Here is a 24,596-nt window from a genome sequence, read left to right on the forward strand (position 1 = left end):
ACTTAATATAATCAAAGGTTATATTTTTGAAAACTTGGTTTTCTTTCAGTTGTTGAATGGTTTGATTGTACAAGGAGTCATATTATGGATATTTCGAATGGATAGATCCTCCTATTTGTGCTCGATCAGTGGTGGTGATCCCTGAATTATATAATGAAATTCATAATTTAAGAAAAAAATACAAATATGTTAGCTTCTACTTGTCAAACAGAGGATAAGGAAGCAAATAGACTTCATGAATTTGCATCAGAGTTGATTCAAAAGTTAGAGAAATCAAAGGCACGGCATGGGAGGTTCAGAAAAATGGCTTTGGTTGCACTATTTTATCATGGGTTGTAATTTTTTTGATCTTAAATGTATCCTGTAATCGTGATGTTGTTATGTTGGTGTAATCTATAAAGTGAAAAATGTGCAAGGCTGGTTGTCATTTTGATGGAGAATGTTCAGAATGTTGAGTTGTTCAGAATATTTTTTATCTTACTGTTCAGAATGTTGAGTTGTATCCTGTAAACTTTTTCTACTATTAATGGATTGTTCAATATAATCTATAAACCTTTTTTCTAAAAACTGTTCTAAGAATTATGATATCTCTTTTTAGAAATTATGACACCCCTTCAACAAAATAATGATATTCTTGCAGAAAATACTAAGCTAAAATTATTAACCTCTCTTTTCAAGCCTTCCTATAATCCTTTGCCTATATTATGACTCCCAGAATATCATAATACGGTATGGAAAAAAAAAATGATGAATATATGCAGGAATAAAATTATAGCATCTTTTTTTAGAAATTATGACATCCCTTCACAAAAATTATGACACCCCTACAAAAAATGCTAAACTAAAGTTATTAGTCCCTCCTTTTAGATTTTTCTATCATCTTTTGCCTATATTATGACTCTCATGATGTCATAATACAACACGGAGAAAAAAAATAATGAATATATGAGGAAATAGTATTATGATATGTTTCTTAAAAATTATAACATTCCTTCACAAAAATTATGATACCTCTATAGAAAATACTAAATTGAAGTTATTAGCCCCTCCTTCCAAATCTTCCTATCATTCATTCAAAAATTTATGATATTATGATATCTTTGTATTACATTATGACATCTATTCAAAAATTTATAACATCCAAACACAGAACATAACATCTTATATCCAAAATACTGCACGAATTGAAATAAATAAAGTTATAATATTCCAGTTTGAAAAAATGATATATAATTACTCTTTTTATTAATGTTAAAGGGATAACATCTATTGAATTATAAATTTTTGATCCAATTACAAAAGTTAAAGAACCGAAAAGAAAATATCATAATAAATATTTAATTTTTTTCATCTTAATTTTTAAAAACTCCTTTTATCTTCTGATTGAGGCCCTCCTTCAAGATTCTTGCTCCAAATTATCGTCGGTATTGACTGATATCATCTTGTATGAAGTTCTAATGGTCTTATGTGACATTCCTTTCTCTTTTTCTCCTCCTCAATTTTTCTCCCCATATGACTTCCACCTCCTCTCCATCGTCCCCCTCCTCCCCTTCATCCTCTTCTTTATTTGCAATGCCCCTTTATTTGAACAATGAATTTAGGAGGTCTCAACTATGACAAGTCTTTTCTTAGCCTCCTCGAGCTTTTTCTTAACCTGCAAGAAGTGGCCCTTCGAATACGAATGGCTGTATGTTGACGAAGGCACCAAATGAGGTCTTGTGGATTATATTTATATGAGCATTTGAAAAATCCATCTGCCAAACATTCTGAATATAAACTGCCGGCTTATAAGAATTCTTAAAGAGTTGTGAGGGCTTCACACTTACAAGCTGTGGAATAATTAAAAAACTAACTGCAATATGAAAAAAAAGAAATGTCACATCACGTAAATTTTTTTTTTATTTTACTGTTATAATAAATCACCATACTTCCTATCATCCGTGGTCTGAATTATAACTTTCAGAATGTTATAATATGCTATGGAGGAAAAAAGATGATGAATATATGCGAAAATAGAATTATGATATCTCTTTTTAAAAAATATGATATTCATTCATAAAAATTATGACACCCCAGCACTAAACAAAAAATCGAAGGTATTAACCCCTCCTACCAATACTTTCTGTCATCCGTAGTCTGAATTTATGCCATGGAGGAAAAAAATATGATGAATATATGCAGAAATAGAAATATGACATCCATTCACAAAAATTATGATATCTTTTCAAAAAAATTATGACACCCCAGTACTAAATAAAAAATTGAAGGCATTAACCACTCCTACCAATACTTTCTATCATTCATGGCCTGAATTATAACTCTCAGAATGTTATAATACGTCACGGAGGAAAAAAGAAGATGAATATATGCAGAAACAGAATTATGATACTCCTTAAAAATTATGACATCTCTTCATAAAAATTATGACACCTTGATACTAAATAAAAAATCGAAGGCATTAACCTCTCCTACCAATAATTTCTATCATCTGTGACCTGAATTATGACTCTCAGAATGTCATAATATGCTATGGAGAAAAAAAGTATGATGAATATATACGAAACAGAAATATGACATCCCCTCATAAAAATTATGATATTTCGATACTAAATAAAAAACTGAAGGTATTAACCCTTCTATGACATCCAGAATAAATCTAAGCATCACAACTTAAATCTGTACAGCGATATCATATTTTTGTGAAGAGGTATCATAATCTTATGAAGCAGTATCACAATTTTAAACTAGGGTATCATAATTTTGAGAAAGGATGTAATAATCATAGAAGACATTTTGATATAGAGTGCATGTCATAAATCTAGGATACCCTATGACCACTAGAAGAATCTAAGACTTTCCATCTTAAAACTGTGCACGGTGTCATAAGGCTTCCCACCTTGAACTGCTCTTGAAAGGAAGTAAGAAAATGTTAAAGGATGCCTGAAACCTTAAAACAAGTTTACCTTCTTCTTTCTCTGCAACTTCATCTCTCTTAAAGATAGCACGGACATCATCTCCCTTGTAAACAACCATTGCAGTGCTCCCTTTAGTCATCTCCTCCTCTTCTTTGTCTTATCCTTGGTGCCTTCTGAACTCATACCTTCTTGAGGTCATTACTGAATAAAATTTGTTATTAAAAAATATATAGAAACAAATAAATCACCTTCCATTGAATGGTTAAATGCTTATCGCTCAATGCCTCTCTCTAAAGAGGGGTGTATCTTATCTCGGAGAATGATGCCAACCAAGGAGATGGTTCGGTCAAGATGTTCCGATCGTCGGAGAGAAGAAAAAAAGAGAAAACATTGATCGTCGGTGACGAAGGGAGTACGAAAAAGATGCTGGTCGCCGAAGATGGAGAGAAAAGGAAGAAATTGTGGGTCGCCGATGATGGAGAGAAATCGAAAAGGAGATTTATGGGAGAAGAGGAAGAAATTAAAATGAAAACCCGCTTCCTCTCCCTCTTCGGGCATCAGTTTTTCTCTAAAATCACAAGGAGGCAAAATGGTCTTTTCTCTCTCTTGAAAAGATTGAGGATTAATGACCCACGCCGTCGCTCCAAATGAGGCACTTCCATCACGTCATTCCACTTGGATGCCACGTGGATGAATAGGGAAGGGCATTCCACTCCACATCGGATTTTCTACACCGCAAGTGGTGTACAAAGAATTTCACATATCCATGGTTGCGAAATTCTTTGTACACTGCCTGTGGTGTAGAAAATCTAATGTGGAGTGCAACCCCCTCCCCATTCATCCACATGGCATCCAGGTGGAATGACATGATGGAAGTGCCTCATTTGGAGCGGCGGCATGAGTCATTAATCCCTAATCTTTTCAAGAGGGAGAAAAGATCGTTTTGCCTCCTTGTGATTCCAGAGAAAAACTGACGCCCAAAGAGGGTTTTCATTCAAAATTTCTTCCTCTTCTCCCATAAATTCTCTCTTCGATTTCCCTCCATCACCGGCGACCCGTAATTTCTTCATTTTCTCTCCATCTCCGACGACCAGCATCTTCTTCGCACTCCCTCTATCACCGACGACCAATATTTTCTCTTTTTTTCTTCCCTCCAATGACCGAAACATCTTGACCGAACCATCTCCTTGGTTGGTATCATTGTTCGAGATAAGATACACCCCTCTCTAGAGAGAGGTATTGAGTGGTACGTATTTAACCATTCAATGAAAGGTGATTTATTTGTTTCTATATATTTTTTGATAACAAATTCTATACAGTAATGGCCTTGAGAAGGTACGAGTTCAGAAGGTACATTTTTTGACGCCTTATCCTGGACAATCAAATCATTCAACAACTGAAAAAAATTAAGTTTTCAGAAATATAACCTTTGATTATATTAAATTATACTTACATGGTAGTTAGGACAGTCTTCAAACCTCTGACCAAGATTATCATTAGTCTACGATGTCCCTTGTCGAACAAACACATCGCAGTTGTATTTTTTCTGACCAATATTGTTCTTCTCGAATGGAGCAAAATGTCGGAGTGGAGGTAGAACATTGCTTGATGATGAAGAAGGCAAATTGCAGCTAGATAACTGTATTCATGACTTAGAAGGGCTCAAATGATGAAAAAAGAAGAATTTTTTTTTATTACCCGGAAAGAATGGCTTCTCCTCTGCCTTTTCTTTTCCATCTCCATCCCCCTCCTTTTCCCTATAGAAATTTTTTTTTATTACTTGATTTTTATCGATTTTGCCATATTATTGATCAAATTATCAATGACGAAATGTGGATCACTTGATTGCTAGCAATCCTAAATTGCATCTGTAGAAATCTCTATACAAGATCAATAACATCGATGTCAATAGTGTTAGGTGACATTTTCTCTAGAGGATATGAATAATTGCTCTATGCATTGGCTAAAATATGATACTTAGAGAGTAATAATATGGCCAGTAGATAAAAAATTTCTGAAAATATGAGATTTGAACTTATGATACTCTTTCACAAAATTATGACACCCCTTTAGAAATTTATGATACCTCAGCACAAAAAAAAAAAATTGAATGTTTTGGTTCTCCTATCAGGACTTCCCATCATTCATTGACTAAAATATAACTCTCAGGATATCATAATACGATACGGTAATAACTTGATCTGAAAATATGAGAATTGGACTTATGACACCTCTTCACAAAATTTATGCCCCTCTTTAGAAAATTATGACACCCCAGAATAAAATAAAAAACTGCCAGTTTTGATCTCCGTACTAGGACTATTCAACTGTCCATTGTCATAATATAACACCCAGAGAGTAATAATATGGTCAAGAGATAAAATTTTTTTGAAAATATGAGATTTAAACTTATGACACTCCTTTACAAAATTACGACACTTCCTCAGAAATTTATGACACCTCGACATAAAAGAAAAAATTGAAGATTTTCGTTCTTCTATCAGGACTTCCCATCATCCACTGTGTTATATGACTTTCCAATAGGCTTGTACGACATCTTGTTGTTTGTTTATGACTTTCTGCTACTTTGTATGATATTTCGATAGTAGTTACGATATCCTGTTGCTAGTTTATAATATCCTATGTGATCAACATTACTTTCCATTTCGCGTTACGAAGAAAAAACAACCTATTTTTGCCTTCTTAATGTCTTAACTTGGTTTAACTACGATGCCCGTGTAATAAAAAAATTACAACAGAAAAATGATTTATAGTGAAAAAAGAGAACCACCTGATATGTTGTCGATGAGAAAATAGTAAGTTGATACTATCAACAATCGTGGATGCATGCTACTTGTTGAAGAAGAAATCAAGAACGCCCGAAGCTCAGGAAGGAGAAGAAGGAAACGTGGAAGAGGAGAGGGAAGTGAAGTTTTTGTTTTGCTAATCAGTGAGCAAGATCAAAGAAGTGGACTCTCGTTTAGGAGGAAAAGGGCATCACGGTCATTCGCCCGATTTCAAAATGGTAGAAGACAACATTTAAAACCAAGCGACATCGTCGACGGTACATCGCGTCATTTTAAATGAGGCATCAGGTCGGCTGATAAGATGGGTTCGGAGGGGATAAATGGAGCGCTACATCGATGCTACGTAGACCAATGGCAAGAGGCGGTGCAGCCCACGTCAGATTTGCTGCACCGCCTCCGGTGCACAAAGAATTTCGCGGCACATTTATAGTATAGCTGATTGGGTGGGATTGTATATCACTGAGCATATTGATAGTGTAATTTGGTTGAATGCAGCAAAGCTTCCCTGCTGCTTTCATGATTTGATTATGTTAGATGCTTTTGGGTGTATGTATACAAATGCTTCTTAATGCAGCTCGGTTCAAAAAAAAAAAAAAAAACCGAAGGAAGAAAGGAGAAAAAGAAAGCAAAGTGATGGACCATCAAAAAGAAAGAAGCTAAACAAGCTCTCGAAGTATCTGGCATATGAATTTCTTATGCATATGGAAGGAAGAAAGAGAGCCTCTAGGAATTTCTTATGCATATGAATATTTCCTGAGGCTCAACAAAATTGCATAACTTCTTCACTAAAATAAAAAAGGAAATATCTGGCATTATTGTTGAGATGCTACTCGCTTTTATTTTATCAGCATTCTTAGATCCAATGGTCAATGTGAACGACAAGGAACTGACTTGCAAGAAAAATAACGCGATGCAGAGAACTGGGACATCCACTCCACGTTCCATATTGCATGCATCATGTGGTCTTTGTGAGCAAGAAGATCTTAAAAATGGGATCAGGAAGGCAACATAGAGAACACAGTTTTTGCTAAGATTGGCGCTTCTTCACTCAACTAGCAACTATGAATTGCACCACCCACTTTTGCATCGTGTAAGAAACTCTTTTTGTGACCGGCCGGGGTGGGTAAATATTCGTTGCAACAATGATACCACATCAAACTTATAACAAACTAATCAAAAATCAAAAATCGGTGAGATAGTGCGGATATCACCATGAAAATTGATGAAATATACGGTAATCGATGAAATGCAAGTGTTTTTATTGAATTGTTATAAATTTAACATGATACCACCGTTGCAACGAATATTTACTCGACCGAGGCACCCATAGCATAAGGTCTTTACCTCTTAGCATAAGGTCCGAGGACCATTGGGGATTTCTTTAGCAAACAACTTTTGGAATTTACAAAAATTGCAATAGCTAGAACGCATGAAGACACTGGCTTGTCAGGTTATCTGGCTTATTTATAAACCAGATTATCTTATGCATACTCCATCGATCTATTTCTTTCAGAAAAATAATGCATTGACCTATTTCTTGTGGTTTATGCATCTTCAAATGTATTGCAATTTATTTCACTAAAATAGATCTGCCATTTGTGATATTTGATGTAAAAAACATTGTGATACAAGAGCATTTTAGTTGAGTAGAATTTTTCACTTTAGCGTACATGGTTTCACAATATGGTTGCAGTGTGAACTCACAAGTACTTGCCAAAGACCTAATTTTTAATTTTGATTCTCTGCATAGATATTAAAATTTCTTTAAGTTTTACCTCCACTGATTATTATATTCTAAAACTTTGTTTTGCAGGACAAGGTCTTCAATATTTATCTTGATATGAAGAATCATAAAACAATTTAAGACCATAGAGAGATCTTGATTATTTTACTCAAATTACAATTTTATTGCAAAATTTTCACGGATTGCAGTAATAACGGATGATAGTAGCTGTCTGAATATGCCCAGACAGCTCATAATCTCATCACCCATTTATAAAATTATAATTGCCGGAGCTGCTTCAAAATTGAATTTTAAAATAGAGCATGGCAAATTTGTTTAGAATGTCCAGAACATGGATGCCACGGACAAAAACCTAATTTAGTTCACAATCTGGGAAAAGTTTACCGTCATAGCAGGTTGGATACAGTGCAACTGAAAAAAGAGATAAAAACCTTAGGCTGAGAGTGCAGTCTTCTGACGTTTAACATCTAACGGCAAGCTGGTAATGACAAAAGCGCAAAATTAAGATAGTTAAAGGGTGCTTAAAATAAAAACTTCACTTCCCAAGCACTCTTGTTCAATTTATCCAGATTTTGCTGCCACAAGCGTCTCAATCAGATCAGCAGCATCCTGCACTGTGGATATGTTCTGCGCACTCTCTTCTTCCACACTGATGTTAAACGCCTCTTCCAGACCCATAACAATTTCAACCTGCACAAGTTTGATTGACCATGTATTAAAAATAGAAAAGAGGACATTTACTTTCCAAAAGGATTGGCCAACAATACAGATGCGATCTTGATGATTCTTCAAACCATTCAATCTAAAGCCTATTTGACCCAACAAATTATGATCAGCCAAAAGGGATAAGCAGGACATCTATTTATAACAGGAGTAATGGTCCCGCAACTTCAATATTGTTGTCTCTGATCTGTCCTCCCATCATTAAAGTTCAGCCCAAGACAGTGCCACACAGGCACATGACACTTCATTCTTTTTATGGAGTTACAGACTACTCGGGCATTAAAGTGGGTCACCACCATTTGTTGATTTGTACATTGTGCTTTATCATTCTTCAATAAGATGTTGATGCCAGCACTAGTAGATCTAGATAAGACTATGCTGAGGTGTGATTGTCCTTGAGTATGGAGGGCTTTATACTAGGGTGAGTTACTTCTTGTAAATGTTACAGGTGATCCAGGATTATGGCCAGAATAAATACCGTATCAAGTGAATCAGCACCGAGTGTAGAGAACTTAGATTCTCCAGTGATTGCAATGTCTTCCGCAAGTGCCAGTTGCTTCTTCACGATGTCACACACCTTCTGCACTGTCTCTGGTTTGGCCTGCAAGAAAGCCCATTTTGTTAATGTTAATTACAGTGATATCCATAAGAAATAACAAAAAACCTTCAGAGACAGCTTCCGAAGTTGAAATTGTCATCTATGCATTTTTAGTGACTGCTAACCCTGCTATTGAACTAACAGAAGACCACTATTTATGGAATATGGATTCACAAACATTCCGCAGATGGAAACAATGAATTATACTTTATGGCCTGTCCTGCTGCATGCAAGCGAGCCGCTTGTGAGTCCACCTGTTCAACACTGTGTTTTCCAGTTCACCGTAAACGCAACTTCACATGTAACTGTAACTTCAGAGGAAACCTGGATTCTGAAGCCCAATCTATGGCCAAAACATCTATGAGTGCACTGCTAGGGGCAAAGGCCAATTGGGAACACTTCTAATAGTTAGACCTGAGTGTAACATGAGTGCCACAACTTTACCTTGACAGAATTTCAGGTACCCAGCATTTTCAGTTACCAGCAGCCAAACAAAGCCTTCATTGTCATTCTCCGTCATTATAAAAATTAAGACAAATAATGCAACTGACACAGTTCATAGGTCAGCAAGGCATAAAATGTATGGGATACAATGTTTTGCATCTTCAGGATTAACAAAACACTATGGGAAGTTACTTGGTGAAGTATAAATATACATGCATATACTTCAAAAGCAACATTTTGGTGTTTCACTCTATGTTGGGGAAGACAAATAAAGCATAAGACCAGTTTTGTGCCATGCCACCTTTAACATCATGTTCATAAGCTTGATACTTTTAAAGCCTAAAAGAACATGTACATATACCAATGCATAGACTTAAAATTAGGTCAACATGAGAGAAACCTCCATAGATAATACAGATATTTATATATATGCAATTAGTTGGAAGGCTAGCTTGCCATGATTATTTCATCCAGTTGGTGACTATCAACAGATCAACATGGTCACAGACATTAGAATTGGATCTGGACATGAATCCAAGCATCCAACTCAGCAGAGAGGGGGGGGGGGGTGTGGGGGTGCAGATATATGGGTATAGAAAAAGTTAATTTCAGCTAAGTACATATATTCAAAAATATTTTATATATGCTAAAAGATGTTCTTTCTTAAAGTCTTCCACCATACATGTTTCTCATCCAACATTTCCAATTAGCTTAAGGACATAAGAAAAATGACAGTTTGCAAATTTATTTCAATATATACAAACCTTGGCCAATCTCTGGAAAAACAATAGCTTAGTTTGAGATTATTAAGGCATGATAAACTGTAAGTCCAACTCCACCAATCTTTTAAAAGCTTTGACCACAAAAAATTGATAAGTATCCAAGTGTATAAAACAAATCCAATTTGAATATGCATCCGACAGGTTATAAATAGTATCCAATAGAAGAATAGAAGATATATGGTTCTTGATCATGGTAAGTAACATCCAGAATTAGACATACAATGTCCCTCAGCAATTTGATGTCCTAAATTTGGGGCTACTAACAATAAATAAGACAGATTCTACACCTACCACTGTACTAGATTATTAACATGAGAACACATATGAACTCTACAACAAAAGCACGGTCAGGGTTACATACAGCACAACAAACCCGGAAGCGCATTGGGGTTGGCTGCAATCTGATTGATGGAAAGCTTCTCCGTAGGCTGGAAATAGAAACTGATTTTAGACCAAAAATCCCATTAACTGCCTGCATATCAATCACCCATAAAGCACCATATCATTATTCCAGAGACAGGAATGCAACGTGTACAGACAGAACAATGTTATCCCATAAAAAACTCCAAGTCATAAGTTATTTTGTCAAGGCTTACTGAAAAAAATAAATAAATAAACATCATAACTCTGATCAACTATTCTAGTTGGTTACTCTTTCACAAAAAGCAAATTGTATCACTTTCATCAATAATGACATTAACTATAGTCAAAATTCAAATGCACAGAAGCCACTTCCTCAATTCTTTGAGATACCCAGAGACTTGCTGTTGGGGTGAAAGAAAATATTATTTTTACATCATGAAATTCATGAATGTGTAAATAGTAACTATATACCTTCATGACCCATAAAGCAAAACCTGGGATATGTTGACTAAATCCAATAATTAAAAGGAAAAAAAAGGTTATTGGTCAATATGTTTAACCTTTAAGGCTGAACAAAATTCTTCCTCCAAAATTCAGATTTAATTTTTTCAACGGCCAACAGATCACAAGACAAACTGGGATTGATTGGGTTTGATACTTCAACCTAGAAATTGGTACTAGAACTACACCGATTATCTATTGAATTTGAGCTTTATTTTTACTTTCCCTTTATAAAGGGAAAAATCATGAGAGAGCCTAAATTATGATTTGGAAAATGAACATTAATTTCCTGAATGTGAATTTTAAGGAGGTTTTCTGCAGATTTTCATGTTCCAGATCATTTTAGGATCTTATTGCACTAATGTAGACTTGATTATAAATTTCTGTATTTTTGAATAATTCCAATGATTTTTTTCAGCGACTTTTCCTGACAGATCCTGGGTATATCTATTATTCTTGAAGTCTAGTTTGACATGCATCTAACAGAATAATTTTAACAAATTAGATGTAACAATCAGAAGTTTAGAACTGTTTGTGTCAATTCTCAACAAGGACAATTATCAAAGTCCTGCCTTCTACAAATGTACACCATTATTGGTCATGCTTTATACAATTTCAATCATGGAACTATGTGGGGGTTAGTTTCTCAAATCTCTCATGGACTGAGAGGAATATTGAATCAGATGTCCATTAATTACCTTAACCTCAAGCATTCTAGGAATAACCTAACTAATCACTTAGATCCTCCTATTAAAGGATCCATATTTAATGCAAGAGTCCAAAAAAGCATGCAAAACATATAGTTGAAAGTACAATCATAACAAACATGTGACACAATTGAAGAAAAAATGACATTGTTAGCTTTCCTCTATAAATAATAGAAGAGTTAATCAATATCTCAAAACATGTTAAATGCAATGTCCCTTTGATTGAAAAAAAATAATAATAATATGCAGGTCACAAGACTTCTAGGAAGAAAAGTTAAACAGTCCCTAGAAGTATCTTGACAACAGAAATTTACCATCTGGTCCACGAAAAAATGCAAAAAGGTCAACATTCAGCAACCTGGAAGATTATAGAAGATCCACCAAATATCTAGATTTTGCAGTAAACAAATTTTTCTCTCTAAGACATGAATGTAGGGTTTCAAATGATTTTTTGCCTCAACTAGAGCATTATACAAAAAGGCTCAAGTTAAACAGATATGAGATTGCCGGTGGCCCTGATTCCCATTGCTAGCTTTGCAGAACCAAACTTAATCAATTTAAGACCTCATCTGATCCTTTAACAATTAAACTACCAGCAAATAAACTAAAACAGTAAAACTGAGTTTAAGTAGAAGAAGTTTTTTTTATCAGGGCCAGCCCACCCTAGGCTTTTCTATCCAACCAATGGGAGGGTAAAGATAGAGCACAAGAGCTCCTGAGAGGGCAGCCCAAAGTACAGAGGGAAGCACCATATTGGTTCAAATGAAGAATAAGAGTATGAGAATTTAGTAGATAAAAAGCTATCCAATGCTTTTGAAACCTACATCACTTGTTTGTTAACAAGATGCTCATAAAACCAATTCAAAAATGTTCTATCATGTCTACCATGAGTAAAGTGTAACATGGAAGCAACTAAGAGATTTAACCAAATTTGAATACTAGGTCCAATCTACCTAAGCTTTTCTTCATATTCTGGGAGTAGAATCTCAAGACTAAGAAATGTTCAACTTAAGAACACGCAAGGAGAGTATGCAAAAGAGTCATGTCCCATTTACAAATTATAACAGGTCATGGCAAAGCATTGTTATGTGGTTATTTTATTTTAAGGTAAGAAATTTCTGTAAGCGGCAAGATGAGGCAAAAGACTGCAACTTATTACTGTTTCTGTTCTTCGTGTCCATTCAAGCTAGCATTCAGGTGATTAAGTAGGAACAGTTTTATGAGAGAAATGTAGATTAAGAACTTCTCTTCACAACATAAAAGAGATTTTCTACTTATCATAATATCATCGATCCATTTTTCATTTGTTCTGTTATTTCACTAATAAAAACAAACTCTTAGGCATTGCTTGGTTGGGAATAATATGCAAAGTATTGGAGCAAGCCTCATGCCTGCCAAATAGCGTGCAGAAAACAGACACAAAAAAGGTGTAGCTATGCTGCTCAAGTTTTTCTATGTCAGGCATATATTCCAAGGGAAATCTGTCATAAACTAAATCCCTCATCACGAAAGAAGGGGGTAGCCCGAACTGCCAAGCATAAAGCCATTATTTATGCCTGTCTCCTTTTCCTTCTATGAATAAAGCCACACTTAAACAAAAACTACTCTAGAAACTGTAAAAAACAAAAACTGGAATAACTTGTGGAATTACAGTTCTAACAGGCATGATATTTTACATTCACCTTATATTTATAAATTGCTGTGTTGTCGTAGAATAAATACGATGCAAATAAACTTCACAACACCTTACATTTTAGAGGGAAAAAAAATTCTGTACACTAGGGGGAAAATGCCATTGCCATTTGTTCTATCCTTTCCCATCGGAAGTGAACTCCAAATTATATTCAGATTATCATTTATAGTTATCTCACTAGCTCTTATAAACAGCAGATCAGATAAAATTGATTCATTTGAGTAGATCAAGAGGCTTCAATTCCCTCAAACCAAATGTAGCACTTAAGTTCTCGACGACAAGAATGGAAAATTCGCAACTTGAGCCCATAAATCATTATTAAAAGAGAGATAGACCTCCAATCTCCACCAATCAATTCCAAAAATCAACAAAATCAACAGCTTTGTACCGATTCGCTCCTCCAACAACAGCAAAGCATAAATCGAGATCCATCCGCAAACATTCAAGAAGAGAAACAGATCGAGAAAGAAATGAGAGATCGAAAGTGGGAAAATCGACACCTGCAGGGAATGCCGCGGCCGGGTGGGAATGGACTTAGCCGTCGCAGAGATGGAAGCCATGGATCGATTGAAAGGAGGAGAAGGAGGAGGAGGACGACGGGGAGGGAGAAGAGAAGGAGATGGAGAGAAAGATGTGGGAGGGCGATGAGCACCTCGAAGTATTTAAAGACGGGAGAGAAAGGGAGTGCTTTCAGACTGAGCTTTGGGAGTATCGGAGCAAAAAAAAAAAAAAAAGCGAACGGAAGAGAGAAAAATTAGAGCGCGCAGAAGTGGTTGGGAGCTGGCTTAATGACGAAAATACCCTTGAGGCTGACAGATATCTTTAACGTTGCAACGGCTGCCATAGAGATCTTGCAGATATTTGATTGGGGTACGAAAACCACCTAAACCTTAGATTTATTACAGTTACATCGTTAATTAATTTGTCCGATCTACTGTTACATCCAATTAAATTAACTATATTATAAAATAATTTTTAAAAATTATTCTTAAGTAGGAATATGACTATATATATATACATATTATCTTTAAATAATTATTATGTCACTTAAAATTATTTTAATTATTTTTAAATACTGATTTTTTATAATTCTACTAATCTAACTTATAAATCCTATAAAATTTTGGATTCAATCATCCAAATAGGTCCTTAAGATTAGAATGTTAGACAAAGATAAATTTCAAAAAAATAAATATAATTTTTTTAAATTATTAAATATAAATATAATTTATCCTTAATATTAGAAAGATTTTTTTTCAGCATTTTTTTTTTATAAAGGCCCATTACTTGATACTAAAAGGTGAAAAAAATCATCAACAACTATTTGTTGTCGTTTTATTTCTTGATATTAAGTAGTTGAGCCCCCAACATACTATATGATAAAAATATTTTGAATGACAGTGTCTTTGAACAAAAAAATTCAATTCTCAAGACCTTATTGCCTTCCAAATTTAGAGAAGCTTGTAAAAATTTCCGTCGATGTTGCCTATATAGTCAATAAAATTAAGCAAAAATTTTAATTAAAATCTTTTGTATGGAACCTGAGATGTAGGGATTTTTTTTTTTTGTATAGGATGCTGGATGCATAGATTTTTTGTATAGATCCATCCCGTAGCTTTATCTATTTTCTAAAATGTTTTATTAGAATTTTTTGAGTGCAAATTTCTTGGAGCTATACTCATGTACTGATGGAGAATAATACAACAGAGAATAACTACATGGAAAAGGAAGAACAATAGTACCCTAGTTCATTCAATGCACATGTTATGGCCAATCTATCCCTCCTGTCTTGTGCATATGATCGCGTAAGCTATAAAAAGTTAGGTGGCATCTTGCCTCTCTTTTATATATCACCCCACCCACATCCCCCCCCCCCCCCTCATATATATATATATATATATATATATATATATATATATATATATATATATATATATATATATATATATATGCTTGTTATTGTCATATAATTTACTAAAAATTATGAGTGCATTAACAATGAAGAATCATGTTCATAACTGATGAGTCCTCTCATGGGTAGAACAACTAGTGAGAAGTAGAGAATTATAATAAAAATTTTCAAGTTGATTGTCTTGATAGCTTTAAATTTATAAATAAAAAAAAATATTTTGATTGGCTTATGCTTCGTAGATTTAATTATGATTCAATTTGTCCAAATTTGATATTAAAAAAAATATTTTTTTCTTTAACCATTCTATCTCATGAGGGTTGAGCTTAGTTTTTTTTTTTGACTATCGGAATCTTATATTAGAGCCAAAGGAGATGTGGTCATTTATACTTTATTATATCTATGAAATATCATATCCAGCACCAAAACATGATATAATTTTGAGAGATAGTGAGTTAGTGGCCATTAAAAGTAAAATTAGGGACAAAATAATAAGATCACTGTAAGACCAGTACATTTGCTTATCTTTTTAATTCACGAGAATTGAGAGTACATAAAAAAAAAAAATTTCTTATCGAGATATTTTTGTTATTATGTGGTCCATAATTTTAAATTCTAATGATATCAAACAAATTTTTCATGAATATTTAAAAAATTTTAATTATTAAATTATAATATATTAGATATATTGGTCTTATCGAAGATTAGATTACTCTGAGACGAAGATCAATAGTGGTAATACATCATCATGCTTCCATTTAGGTCATCAAATGCCCCCCATGGTTCCATTTCTTAACAGAGTGGAGTGAGGCGTTTAGGTTATGGTGTCTGAATTAATTTCACATAAATTCCTCTGCGTGCTCTTTCGATCTGCCGTCCCGCCTTACATCCAAAAAAAAAAAACCGCATAAATATCTCTACGCGGAAATACGTGCCCGAGGAATCCTTACCAGCAAGTGTAGGTAGAATTCGAACGTGGCTGCATAGGATCTGTGGCAATTTGGCTTTGTTGGCGGACTAATTCATGGCTCTCGTCAAAGTTTTGAGGTGTAGGCCTTCCAGCTGATCCGATCTCTAAGCGAGATCACAGACACAAGCATCAATTTTCCATCTCACCAACGAGGGGGTTCTGCCTTCTTTTAGGCGACGGTCAAATGGATAAAAAAACCTCAACCTACGGTCGGTATCATTTTTATTTTTTATTAAAAAATTTATTTTTATTTTTTAGTCCGGCCTGTTTGTTTTGTAACAGTAAAAACTAAAAATTATAACAAAAACTGAAAGCATGGAACTAAACAAGCATCAAGGAGGATAAGAAATGGGAAGGAGGACAATTGGAGGTATTGCGGTCCTACTTCGGTAGGTAGTCTGTAGTAAGTAGTCGGACAAAGGCTGATTAGGAGTTGAGTTTGTCAATTGGTGGTGGGACTTCTAATGAGTGAGATACCATCACTGGAGAAGATGCATACAGTCAAGGTCAAGACGACAGGCAAAGATGGAATTTGGATTGAGATGGTGCTGGGCTTAGCTCGATGCCAAAAGAAGGAATCAAAAATAAGTCCAACTAGAGGTGGTTCTGACGAAGATCCTCCGATGCTCAAGTTAATATGCTCTTTATTCGACACACACACGATGACAGATGCTACAGGACGTGAAGCGTAATAAATAACCCTTGAGACGTATTTAATGAGATCGTAGTATCCCATCATAGCGCGCAGCTAGTTAGTTTGAGTATGGTGTTTGAGTGACATGATCTTAATGTGGCCTCTCCAAGTCGTATGATGGCCATATTCAGTTTGTAATTAGTCCGTAGAGATCCATGTTGCTTGAGTCGGCAGAATGAAATTATCGAGATGCCGTATCTTCATTTGGCGTAGTCGATTGTTAACCGACTATTAAGTCGGTTGTAGACCGAGCAGCCGTGGGAGGCACATTAACTCTAGTTGGGATAGTACTGACCAGGAGCGTTCATCTTTCAGTCGGCTGGACATCAACAATGGCACCTGATGTCTATCCGACTGGGGGAGAACTTTGTATAACCAAGTCAGATTGATTATTGGTTAGTCGGTGCAATTTCTTTAGTCGGCTTATAGACGAGAAGGCAGGATAGTCGGTTAAGTGATAGAAATCTACCCCAACACTTGCCCCCCAACTCCCGAGTCTAACTTAGGGGCGAGAGGAGTTCGTCCTCGGTCCGTTACACGTCACTTTAAGCGACTACAACTCGGCCGTCATTTCGTGGGGCGAATTGTTGCCGTGTCTTTTCATGCGGCGACGCCGTCCTTTCGTAAGTCATGTGGCAATAAATGTTGTGGAGCTCGAGATGATCTTTCGTATAAAGACAGGAGATAGACTGATAGGATAATAATGAGTATGTGTACTCGAGTCATCCACATGTCAGTCACTCATTGGCCCGATCTGCGATCACATAGATTGAGCCTACTCTGCAAGATCTGAACGGTGGTGTGCTGAACAAATGCCGAGCGGCCAAGATTGCCGCTACATGTCATCATCTTCGGGCTAGGTATGGTACTCGGTGTCGATCTTGACCGTTAAGGAAATCTATATATAGAGGTTGATCTCCCTCCATTTCTAGCTTCACCCCTTTTTTTCCTCCATCTCGAGTCCATGTCATCCCTTTTCTCTGTCGAGGGTCTTGCTGTCGTGAGTCTTCTTCTTCGATGCCGGTCTTCTTTCGGTGTCAGACCCTGTCGCTAGTTCTCTTCACTTTCTTAGAGGTTTTCTTCCTTGATCTTCTTTCTCCTTCGTCTTTTCTTTTATTTTTTTTTGTATTGCAGATGATCCACGATATTACAGTTCTGTCTGAAGGGTTGATCAAGTCCACCCAAATCAACCACGAGTTGGAGGATTAGGCCCAAACTGCTCGTGCGCAGGCCAAAGTCTCCAACGAGCTCCTCCAAGCTACCGAGGAGTGGGAAAGGAAGAGTAGAGAGAAGATCTCTCTGCTAGAGGCCGAGTTGGCCAATCTGACGGCCCAGCAGCGAAGCAACAAAGAAGAATTTACGAAGTTGAAGGTCGATTATCAAGCAGAGATGGAGTTAGCTGAAAGCGCCCTCACCGAGGAGAAGGAGAGGGTACTGAAGGCAGAGAAGGCTATCGAGGAGGCCAAGAATGCCGCCAAGGAAGCCGAGAAGATTGCTGTCGAACTCTAAGAAAAATTGACGTCGGCAGAAACTCGAGCTCAGGAAGCTGCTTCTCGGGCACTGATCGAGTTTCGCAAGTCGAAAGAGTATGAAGATGAGCTTGTTGATGCCAAGACAGATGTATTTTAACTCGACTTTCAAGAATGCAAGAAGCAAGTTCACCATCTCATGCCCAAGGTGGATTTGAGCTACCTCCAACCCGACAAGGAATCGAACGAGTCAGGCGATGAGGATGCAGAAGCCGAAGAGGATTGCCCCCAACCGAGTTCCTGAACATCTTTTATATTCTTTTTTTTTGTGTATTTGTAATAAACTTTTTGGAAATGAAATGAAAACTTTCTTCATAAGTTGTTCGACTTCTTTTGCCTCCATGCACTTCTCTTTTTCATTTTCTTAACAGGCTTCCCACTAATTTAACTAAGTAGCTAAGTCGGTAGAATGACCCATAGGAAGTAGCTAGCCAAGTAGGCTGTAACCTTCCCACAAAATGGATCAAGCTATGAAGTCGGTGGAATAATTCTTAGGAAGTAGCTAGCCGAGTAGGCTGTAGCCTTTCCACAAAATTGACTAAGTAACAAAATCAGTCAAATAATTCATAAGAAGTAGCTAGCCGAGTAGGCTGTAACATTCCCACAAAATTGATCAAGTTATGAAGTCGGTAGATCTTTGACTAGTCGGTATTGAGCTGACTTAGCGCAATTAATTTTTATCGGATCGTATGACGAACTGTACCTTTTATGCTTGCAACCCTTGGGCAGGTTGCGAATATGGTAGAGTTGTCGGACCGCACGGCTTCGATAATCAAATTTTAGCCACTTAACGCAATGATTTTGTCTGAGTCTCGTATTCAATCTGACGCTGTAGCTCTTGGCAGGTTCGCTTGTAATTGAAGGACCCACCTATTGTTAAGAACAGGCCCACTCTCGGCTTCATTAGTAAGGTATGAGCCGACTAGCACTTCGTCGGGTACAAGCCGATAAGGGAGTGGTTATAATATAGTTTGCCGAGAATTTTAGCACATGACTTGTAAGAAGAAAGATCTTTTTATTTGACGAAGGTATTCTTATTGATAATATATTCGTAGGTTTTTGACATTCTAAATTCGAGGAATCTCGATGCCATCGAGGTTTTTGATTTTATACGCCCCTAGTTGTAGGATTGCCGAGACTCTGTAAGAACCCTTCCAATTCAGAGATAATTTTTCCTACTCAGTGGGCTTGAAAATTTTTACTTTTCTCAGGACTAAGTCTTCTACTCTGAAAATCTTTGGCTTAACTCGAGAGTTGTAATATCTCACTGCCCTTTGCTGATAGGAGATTATTCTTAATTGAGCTTTTTTTCAAATTTTTTTAAGTAAATCTAAGTCTACTCATCTCTTATCCGAGTTGGTAGATTCGTTATAGTACTCCACTCGTGTTGAAGATAGACCGATTTCAACTGGAATCATGGCTTCGGTTCTAAATGCCAATTTGAATAGAGTTTCTTCGATTGGGATCTGAGAAGTTGTTCGATAAGACCACAGGATAATTTGAAGCTTGTCGGCCCAGCTTCCTTTAGCTTGATCAATTTTGGTTTTTAGGCCTTGAAGAATCATCCTGTTGGTCACCTCAGCTTCTCCATTGGATTGAAAAAGTCCGATCGAAGTGAGCTTGTAGATAATATGATATTTCATATAGAATTCTTTGAATCTAGCATTGTTGAATTATCGATCGTTGTCAATGATGATTGCTCGAAGCAGACCGAATCAGCAGATGATGGATTTTCAAAAAAAAAATTAGTAGTCTTCTGTTCCGTTATCTATGCCAATGGTTCAACTTCGACCTACTTAGTAAAGTAGTCGATGGCCACAATAAAGAATTTTCTTCATCCACTGACAGGCGGAAATAGACCGAGTCGGTCCACACCCCATTGATCAAATGGTCAGGGTGTTTAGATGGCTGTAAGATGGCTGGATGAGAGCCTCTGAATATTGACAAATCTTAGACATTGATCACACTTTTATACCAAATCATATGCATCTTTCTGCATGATTGGCCAGTAATATTCTTATCGGAGGATTTTATAAAACAGTGACATGCCCCCCAAGTGGTTGCTACAAATGCCTTCATGTACCTCCCAGAGGATGTAGTCGATCTCGAAAGGTCGGAGACATTTGAAAAGAGGTAGAGATGCTGACCTTTTGTAAAGTTGATTGTCAATGATCACGTATCGAGTTGCCAACCTTTTTACTTGGCGCACCTCGACAGGATCAGTCAGCAAGGCCCCATCAGTTAAGAAATTGATGAACGGATCAATCCAACTTAGCTTTTGTCTGACTTCAATCTGGTGGTTCTCTTCTTCTGAGTCAATGCTCAGGCTTTCGAGATACTCGATGAAGATTTTTTCAAGGTCTGCACAACCAGAGATGGTGAGACAGGACAAAAAGTCAACTCGGGCATTCTCAGAGTAAGGAATGTGAGAAATTTTGAAGTAATCGAAATATGATTGTAGAGACTTAAGCCTTTGTAAATATCTAGAGAGAACATGATCTTGAGCTGCATATTCTCTTCAGGATTGTCTGACGATGAGTTACGAATCAGTGAATATCCGCAGGCACTTGACATCGAGATCCTGAGCAATCTTGAGTTCGACTATTAGGGCCTCATATTTTCTTTGATTGTTTGAAGCTTTAAAGCCAAATCGAAAAGCATACTCAATCACCATTCCATCAATGTTAGTCAAGATCAGGCCCGCACCGCACCTTTGAGCGTTTGAAGCTCCATCAACGTGCAAAATCCAAGTGGGCTCTTGAGCGCTCTGAGGGGAGTTGCCTTCGACTTAATCATTGTTTGTTGAAGTACATTCAACGATGAAGTTGGCGAGGATCTGAGATTTAATTGACGTTCTTGGGACAAAAGAAAGGTCAAACTCAATGAGCTCGACCATCCACTTTGCCATTTTCTCTGAGATATTTGATCCATGAAGTATAGACCTTAGGAGGAGGTTGGTAAGGATTTTTACCGAATGGGCCTGAAAGTAGGGCCGTAATCGCCAAATAGTAGTCACGATCGCAAAGACGACCTTCTCAATCCTTGAATATCTCATTTCAGCATCACGCAGCACTCGACTTATATAGTGAATAGACTTTTACACTTTATCTTCTTCTCAGACCAGCACCGAGCTGATGGCTTCAGAAGTGGTTGCCATGTACATGAGTAATTCATCGTCGGTACTGGACTTCATCAAAAATAGAGGAGAGCTGAGGTACTGCTTCAATTCGTCGAAGGATTTTTGACACTCCTCCATCCAGGTGAAGTTTTTTATCTGTCTGAAGATTTTAAAGAAAGGGAGGCACCATTCTATAGATCTGGAGATAAATCGACTTAGGGACGTAATTTAGCCCATCAATCTCTAAATGTCCTTTCAAGAATTAGGAGGTTGCATATCAAGAACCGTCTTGATCTTCTTGGAATTGACCTCGATGCCTCTTTTTGTCACCATAAAATTGAGAAATTTTTTTGACGTGATGCCAAAGGTATACTTAGTTAGGTTTAGCTTTATTTGGTGCTTCCTCAGGGCATCGAATGCCTCGATCAGGTCACTGATGTGGAGGATAGCTTTAGTGCTTTTTATGAGCATGTCGTCGATGTAAATCTCCATATTACATTCGATTTAGATTTTAAAGACTTTATTGACTAGTCTCTGATATATTGCTCTGACATTCTTAAGGCCAAAGGGTATGACTTTGTAGCAGTATAAACTTTTTTTGGTAATAAATATTATTTTCTCCTCATTCTCAAATGCCATCCGGATCTGATTGAAGCTGGAGAAGGCATCCATAAAGCTGAGTAGCTGATGTCCGACTGTTGCATCAACTAGCTGATCTATTCGAGGGAGAGAAAAGCTATCCTCGGGATAGACTTTATTCAAGTCGGTGTAGTCGATGCAGATGCACCATTTACCATTTGCTTTCTTAACCATAACCACATTCGTGAGCCAATCTGGATAGGTTGTCTCTGTTGGAAATTGTGTCCTAAAGTCAATCATTTGATAATTATGTTAATTATAAATATATATGAATTGATTAATAATAAAAATTATTTGATCTTTTTCATCATAAAGTTACATCTTCTAACGAACTCCTATATTATGATGAATTTCTTAAGATTACTTTGATCGATAAAAGAAGATTTATCGTATAGTCCTTAAACTGGTTCGCGATCAAACGATATGCTATTATTAGAATGATAGCGATATCAAGTGTAGGTCACGCGATCAAACGATACGCTATTATTAGAACGATAGTGATATCAAATGTAGGTCATTGTGTGCCATATGCGTTGATTGTCCTCGTAACCAAATGGTGTGGAGACACTGATATGGCATGCAGGTGAGATGTAGGAGTACATCACTGAACATGACCAACTATAGAGCACTCTACTGTCAAAGATAGCTTGCGAAGGGTATGGGTATAAGTGTCTCTCCGATCTGAGATCACCACGATGACTTGTAAGTAACTCACTGTACTTTAGTGTCGGACTATCTGAGTTTATAATTCAGTGACGGAAGATTTCTGAGTGCAGTCAAGTACTTGTCAAGTTGGTGCGTGAGTCAAGATGGGATTGACCCCTTCGAATTAGTAGGAGTTAATGTATCAATGTATTTCAATTTAACAAAATCTGAGCTCGGATAATCCATGTGATGGATTTAAAAGATTGAAATATAATATGGATGACTTATCTAAGATTGACAGTTAAATCCTAGGTCGTCTTTGAGCATTAGGATTAAAAGAATGAATTATACGGTAACCATACGTCAATAGATTCTTGAATATTGCTTCGCCATCAGTCGATCTATCCGGATGTCGGGTCACCATTGCTAGATGGTTACATCGATTGGTTTAAAAATCTATTCCTGTACTATCGACTTAGGTTCGAACCTATAAAGTCACACTCAAAAAAAATTTTTGACTGATCATATGGCTGATCAACGATTGAGAATTATTCAAGAGCTTAATCGTCAATTCGATTGATGGTTAACCTTATGCAAAAGTTACAATAAATTTATTCATCAAGTTTTAGTGAATTAATGAAGGATTAATTAGTAATTAGATTACTAATTAGCTCAATTTGATTGAGCAAAGAGAATTAAATAAAATCTAATTGAATTAGATTCAATTAGATTTGACCCGATTAGGCTATGAGATGACCTAATCGTTAAGAAAAAGTTATCTCTGATTTGATCAGGACTTTAGTTCAATCAATTTTTAATTTGATTAAAATTTGATTAATAATTTATGAACCTAATTAAATTAGATTTTATCTATTTTATTTTGGCTAAATCAGATGTGATTTGGTTTGGATTCAAATAAGAAAATTAAGAGTCCATATTAGAATGGACTCTTCTCCCTTGCGCCACCAATTTTGATGCCAACTTTTCTCCATGCCCAAGAAGTTTTTGCACAAGATTTTTTCACGCCAAAGAGCTCTTTCTCTTTTCTATTTCACATCCAAATCTGATTTGGTTTTGATAAAAAGAATATTTTGAAATTAGATTTCAAAACATTCCTTATCAAGAGAGTTTGTTCTTATCCAAATCACTCCACACGCCATCCCTTTTTTTCTCTTTCTTTTGTGCGACTTTTTGGAGAATTTTTTATGTGAGAAATCAGATAAGGATCTGATTTCACATGAAAAATTATGAAAAGGAGCATTCCATGTTTCTTTTGGGGCATGAAATTTGTGGAAAGGCAACATCTCTTGAAAGAGTCCAAGATCTCTAGGACTCTTCATCCCAACCTTATTACATGCCAATAAAAGGGTTTTTATTATTTTTTTTGTATGTGTAAGATAGAAGAGAAGGAGTTCTCTATGTTGAGGAGGTTTTGGTGTGTGGCTTTATGGAGAAAAAGAAGAGGAGAGTCCTTTTTTTTTGGATATGCGCAAAATCTAAGTTTCTAGGATTTTATTCCTCAGATTTTGGGAAGAGAAAAAAAATAAGAAAAAAATTATTTTTTTCTCCATCTTTCTTTCACCTCTTCAACTCCTCTTGAAGTCCATCTTCAATCTCTAAAAGATTTTAGAGATTTGAAAAAAAGATCCAAATCAATCAAGAAAAAAGTCTTCGCGCGAACTAGCATTCTCTAGGAAACCAATCAGATCGGGGCTTCTAGTGGACTTCCTGTAGAGGTCGGTGCATGTGCGACTGTGAGCAACCAGTAAGGATCATCTCTATCATATCTCTCAGCAGCGACGATCATTGACCCAC

The 24,596-nt window shown here is 36.3% G+C and overlaps 1 protein-coding gene across 1 annotated transcript; it reads right to left on the reverse strand.

Moving 5' to 3' along the window:
- Positions 1-7,809: 7,809 nt before the first annotated feature.
- Positions 7,810-13,973, reverse strand: LOC105032101 (acyl carrier protein 2, chloroplastic). Its single transcript, XM_010906451.3, has 4 exons — positions 13,778-13,973; positions 10,375-10,485; positions 8,668-8,790; positions 7,810-8,156 (listed from the first exon to the last, which is right to left on the reverse strand). Exons 1-4 carry the CDS (start codon positions 13,835-13,837, stop codon positions 8,028-8,030), a joined length of 423 nt encoding a protein of 140 aa, XP_010904753.1. The 5' UTR covers positions 13,838-13,973; the 3' UTR covers positions 7,810-8,027.
- Between the last annotated feature and the right edge of the window lie 10,623 nt (positions 13,974-24,596).

Source organism: Elaeis guineensis, chromosome 1 (assembly GCF_000442705.2).
Source record: "Elaeis guineensis isolate ETL-2024a chromosome 1, EG11, whole genome shotgun sequence".
Lineage (NCBI taxonomy): Eukaryota > Viridiplantae > Streptophyta > Magnoliopsida > Arecales > Arecaceae > Elaeis > Elaeis guineensis.

What these genes read in the sequence shown, in the direction of transcription:
- LOC105032101 (XM_010906451.3), bottom strand. Translation starts at nt 13,837, where the DNA reads ATGGCTTCCATCTCTGCGACGGCTAAGTCCATTCCCACCCGGCCGCGG. An exon ending in GGCCGCGGCATTCCCTGCAG is followed by an intron (nt 10,486 to 13,777) that starts GTGTCGATTTTC and finishes ATTGATATGCAG; the next exon opens with GCAGTTAATGGGATTTTTGG. An exon ending in GCTTCCGGGTTTGTTGTGCT is followed by an intron (nt 8,791 to 10,374) that starts GTATGTAACCCT and finishes GCTTTCTTGCAG; the next exon opens with GCCAAACCAGAGACAGTGCA.